We start from the raw sequence: 5,804 nt of genomic DNA on the forward strand, positions 1-5,804 counted from the left end.
GTCGGTGTGTGAATGTGTGCATGAATGGGTGAATGTCAGTCAACACTGTAAAGCGCTTTGGATAAAAGTGCTATATAAATGAGGACCATTTACCACTTCCGTGAGGCTGTTCTTAGTGTTTATATATAGGCAAATATTACACCTTTGCATCCTCTACACATTTTCCTGCCTGGTAAGCAAATTGCAGTGGATTAAGTTCAACATCCACAGTTGACAGAACAATTAGAGATCCGCGACTATATTAAAGACATTTTTTTAAACTCTTTATTGGAAAAAGAAATGGCAAGGTTTTAAAATATAAAAGCCTTTTCTTTAAGTTACAATGTAAATGTCCAAAAGTGAACACATCCTCATCAGAAATGAACGTGCAGGGATGTTCTCATTTAAGACATGAGGCCCCACTACATGGGTTCAACACTATTCACATTGAACATCAACAGAAGATTACAAAATGCTTTACACACAAAGCAAGTCCAACAAAATGTGGGTAATATATACATTTAGCATATTTTTAAATCTGAAAAAAAACCTAGAGAATGCCATTGCCAATTCATCAGTGGGAGGCATTCGTTAGCATCTGAATCAGTGTGTCTCAAGTGCTCCAAGGGTCCTGGCCTGTGTGCTCCTGAAAGACAATGCAATAAGAATAATTAGCTTCCACTGAACTGTAGAATTTGGGGTAACCTGATATGAGGTCACAGGAGATTATGTACTTACAAGCTACAGATATTTGAAAAGATCATATATGCAATCAGTCTGCTTAGTAGTACTCATCATATCATATATATCATGGTATTGTGTGAGGGGGGGTGTCACCTGGTATTTCTGGTAGTGTGTGTGGGGGGTGTCACCTGGTATTTCTGGTAGTGTGTGAGGGGGGGTGTCACCTGGTATTTCTGGTAGTGTGTGTGGGGGGTGTCACCTGGTATTTCTGGTAGTGTGTGTGGGGGGTGTCACCTGGTATTTCTGGTAGTGTGTGTGGGGGCTGTCACCTGGTATTTCTGGTAGTGTGTGAGGCTGCTGCAGTGCTCGGTCTTGGCCTCCTCTTCATCCACGTAGATGACCTCACAGAGGTTACAGAAGTAGCCGACGACCGGACGGACGAACTCAGCACCTGCGTCCCACACGATGAGGATATGAAGGTCAGCAGAGTTTCAAATGGAGAGTTGGGAATTAGGGAGAGTTGGGACAATGGACAACAGTAGCAGACCACAAATGTTTTATTTGTGGCAAATTATCTTTACAATGATATTCACACTTTGAGTGTTGAGGGTTTATTTTCACAGCTATTTCTAAAGATCCCATATCATGCTTTTTTAGGGTTAATAATTTCATTTGGGGGTACTACTGGAACGGGGTGACACGCCTGTATGTTAGAAATACCCCTTATTGTTCTCACACTGTTCATTTCTGCAAAACCAATTTCAGTGTCTTTCAAAAATGTTCTGTTTTGTATGTCGCATAAAGGCCCCCCTCCCGAGTAGTCTGCTGTGATTGGTTGAGTCGGCAAAATTCACAGCCCCGAGAAGTTGTAAACACTGCGGGTAGCGGGACTTCTGCACTTCAGCAACGCCCACTGCACAGTCTGACTTCACACTATTACGGAAGTAACGTTTAAGTGCAAACGAGCTGTTTCACGCGAACACGCCCCCCTGACTCTGACTTAGATTTTTCTAGCTTTGCAGACATAAAACATGTATACATGAAAACCATGATATCACCCCTTTAAGGAAAACCAAAGCCTAAAACTCACTTTAGATAAAAGTGATGTAATAAGGGCAGTGCCGTCGTATAGGGGGGAAAGGTTATGACAATTATAAGGGCCCACAGCCCGCTAGGGCCCACACACAGCCCCCAGTAGCCTCTATGACAAAATGATTATGCATACACTGAACTAATATATATTCATATGAATGAATCCGAATTAAAACAAAGACACAAATCATACAATATTCTAATTTTAATAATTTCAATAATCCCCTTGGCCCCTTCTTAAAAAATGGTTTGGTCCACACCGCTGTTCTTTCTTCCGTGCACACTGAGTTTTGAGGGGCAGGTGCCGAATTGTTGAGGGGGGGGGGGGTTGGATCGCGGACGAGCGCTATTGTGGGCACGATTGTTGACGGGGGGGTTGGATCGTGGACGAGCGCTATTGTGGGCGCGATTGTTGACGGGGGGGGGGGGGTTGGATCGCGGATGAGCGCTATTGCGGGCGCGATTGTTGACGGGGGTGGGTGGGCCGTTAGATCGCGGACGAGCACTTTTGCGGGCGCGATTGTTGAAGAACACTCAGAGGGCACTTTTTAATATGAGGCAAAAAGGGCAGGGGCTCAAGCACCCCTAGGGCCCTATGTGTGCACGTGCCTGGTTCTTCCCATGGTTCTTCCTCATCGGAAGTGAGTGAGCGATCAAGCCAATTGAAACTTTAATTTAGATGAGGCTTGTTGTTGTTTTTGATATTTGTTTTACAACAACGTATTCCATGTGCTCTTTGTTTCACTTGCACATTTAAGTTAAATGCTACATATTTACCTGTGGACTATCTTGAGCCAGGACACTTTGTTTTTTGCATATCAGTGCTTGATTGTTAAATACAATAAAATACCCACACCTATTTGTTGAGTGGTTAATTGAAAATGTATTTGCAATCAAAGGTGTAATAACATGTTGCAAATCAGGGAAATGAGAATAAGACAATTAATAATACATAACTTACATAATAATAGGCCTGCTCTGACTTGTTAAGTCGTTAAATGTAAAAAAGGAAACAAATTGGGTGTATTACACCAGGCACCGTCAAGAACACTGAAAAACAAGAACATTTAAGGTGGCAATGAATGGGGGAGAGGGGCCCACACCGATATTCTTTCAGGGGGCCCAGAATTCCTAGCAACTGCCCTGAATAAGGGTTACAAAGTAGTGAAAAGTAAAAAAAGATTTAAAGACCTAGGATAAGATGTAGACATGGACTTTAATTGCCCTCTACGAGTTCCACACATGCTATTGCATGAGGTACCCGTTTTGGATTACCAGGTAAGGTCAATCAAACATTCTGGTTACATCCCTCCCCCCAAATCTGATGGTCACTAATGAGAGTTGCTGGTGCAAGAGCTAAAGCCTGAACAATACCATAGCCCTTCCACTAAATGTCGAAAAAAAGTAGACCAAAAGTCCGCTGGTGGGCAGAGACTAGCTCCAAGTTTCTCCTTCAAATAAACGTCAACATTTCAAAAGAGTTGAGCCCGCTTACAAATACATAAGGAAATGTGAAGGAGAGAAACAGCCTTTCCTCTTGGTTTTAGTCATACCGATGGGTTTGGTGGGTTTAGGAGGCTCCGCGGCGCCCCCTGCAGGCCCTGGCTGGGGGTGAACCGACCTCTCTGTACAGGCTGCTGTCTGCTTGGTCTCCACATCTCCCAGGCCAACGCCCTCAGAGTTCTGCAGCACAACATGACCGTAGCATGCACGTTTATATCATGGGGTAGAATTATTGCACAGCCAGTACGTTTTCCAAATGTTTTTCCGAAAGTGACGTGAAGTATATTCAATTTGATATTTTCCATGACTGATACTTTTCTCATCATGTTTATGCAGGTCATCTAGTGGCGTCTCGTTAGTCATCACATCACTGTACCTCGTCCGTCTGTGGCGTTTGTCCATCTGGAGTGGGTGTGGTCTTGTCCTCGTCTGGTTGCTCCTGATCTTTACTCCCTAGGTCGGACCCCACGTCCTCCGAGCTGTTCACTTCCTGTGTTGGAGTGTCTTCCCGGCGAGGCGCTTCCACTTCCTGTTTCTCTGAAGAGGACTTCCTGGATGAAGGCGGCGGCGGCGGCGACTCCTCATCAGGACTGATGTGGGAGGACTCCTCTGTCCCGGTGGGCTGAGGAGGCGACACTGCAGGGCTGGAGCTGCTTTTGTCCAGCACCTCCTCCTCTGGGCCCCCTGAGTGGGAGCTGCTCCTGCTGCTCTTGGCTCTGGGTTCCTCCACCCTCTCCTCGTCTGGCCCAGAGTCTAACATCTTCCATCTGGGTGCAGAAAATAACACACAAGCCCATTTTATACCAGCAGTTTGCACTATTCATGTTCCATTTGTTATCTTATGTTACATATTGCACAGTGCAGGATGCCTGAAATTCAAGCGTTTGATTCCCATTAATGTCTTGACTTCTTTAATGTGCATATACCAATTAAACCTGGAACGATACAAAGCCAAAGGATAATAGGGGTCGCTTTATTTCAGGTGTGTTGTGTTTGGGAGACGATGGATTAGATTTCAACATCACCTTTTCCAAACAGAACGTCAACATGGATAGGACAGCATGGGGGCCTTACCCTGCGGACAGACTGGGGTATGTGTTGGCCAGTGTTAAGTCCATCAAAGAGCCTTTAAAGCTAGGGTGGTTCCCCAGCTGCCTGGAGGCCAGCGTGGCTTCAGACCCGCTGGACATCTGGATGAAGCCCTGCGAGACACAACCACCACACCACTGGTTAACAGATGGACGTAGAAATATTTATGAATCCAGAGTGAAATTACTTTCTCCTTCAGTAAAACTTTGGAACTCTTCGCAAGAGGAGAACGGAGAAGGATTGACCGTCGAAGGCATGATGACGAAATCAATTTGATAAGTCGAGCTAACAAGAACAGGGGCAAAGAACCGAGACACAAGCGGACAGACGAGAGGGACACAATGTCAGCAGCAGCCATCCTCACCTCTCGGCGATCAGGGACCAGGAAATACTGGACCGCCTTTCCGTGGTCCTTCACAAGATTCACAAACTCGCCGTCGGTGAAGCACGATGATGGGAGGTTCCTGAAGTACATCACCTTTGCAAACACGACACATTTCTTTCAATATTGCATAAACTGGAAGTAGCAGAATGAGTAGCAAAGACCCGTTCCCCGTTCTCCTTTCCTCACCTTGGAGTCCCCTTCCTCCTGCTTATCTGAAAAGCAAAAAAACAAATGTCAACAGCAGCACCATTCCTACAGAGAGAACATATGATTAGAAAGCATGTTTTGGTCTGAGGGTATCTGCAGTGATCCAGGTGATAGATGTCAAACAACTGCCTGCCTGTCACTTCTGGTAGTAGTACCTTCATCATTACACTCCTCTTCCTCCTTCTCCATCTCTTTCTCATTCTTCTCCTCTTCCTTGTCTTCTTCGCAGAGTTCATCAAGAGTGATGCAGTTCGCAAGCAACTCCATGAAGTTGGGCTCCTCCTCTTCCCCCTCCTGGAAGATTAAAGACTTAAGAATCAACCAGAAACATGCATTTTGTTGATAACTGCTACTATCTATTGACTTGATCAGTAACAATTATTCCAACAGCAGGGCAAACACTTTCACACATCAGAATTTCCAAGACCAGAACTAGAATTCCCTTAATGTTTGATCTATCTTTGTTTTGTTTGATCCATCTTTGCTTGGCGACAGTGTCTACTGTCACCAGAGTTAAATTGGACCAAATCAGACGCTGTTTTAATACAGGAATAATTCTGAAAACCACAACCAAGACTAACTGAATACCTGCTGTCAGAGAGCTGAAAAAATGTTTACGACATTGATAGTAAGAATAAATTACTACATCTAGAACAACAATACATCTAGAAAATATAATATAACAATACAATAACCTCATCCACCTCCTTCGAGTTTTTAAGCTCAGGTGCAGAGGCCGGCTCTTTCTCCTCGCAGATCAGCGTCTCCTCATCTGGTTCCTCCTTCACTTTGCCTGAGGAAGAGCATGACATCACGTTTTAGATTGGACTGTAGTAACAAGTAAATGAGTATTTTCAATAAGTCT

The 5,804-nt window shown here is 44.6% G+C and overlaps 1 protein-coding gene across 1 annotated transcript in view; it reads right to left on the reverse strand.

The window, feature by feature from the left end:
* Nucleotides 1–360: 360 nt before the first annotated feature.
* matr3l1.1 (matrin 3-like 1.1) overlaps nt 361–5,804 on the reverse strand; it is a 13,853-nt gene continuing 8,409 nt past the window's right edge. The window contains 9 exon segments of the mRNA XM_084469177.1: nt 361–625; nt 993–1,114; nt 3,309–3,438; nt 3,635–4,025; nt 4,333–4,460; nt 4,712–4,825; nt 4,919–4,944; nt 5,095–5,233; nt 5,635–5,732. Coding sequence (XP_084325303.1) covers nt 593–625; nt 993–1,114; nt 3,309–3,438; nt 3,635–4,025; nt 4,333–4,460; nt 4,712–4,825; nt 4,919–4,944; nt 5,095–5,233; nt 5,635–5,732 — 1,181 coding nt within the window. The 3' untranslated portion in view covers nt 361–592.

Source organism: Micromesistius poutassou (assembly GCF_964030765.1).
Source record: "Micromesistius poutassou genome assembly, chromosome: 6".
In the NCBI taxonomy this organism is placed as follows: domain Eukaryota; kingdom Metazoa; phylum Chordata; class Actinopteri; order Gadiformes; family Gadidae; genus Micromesistius; species Micromesistius poutassou.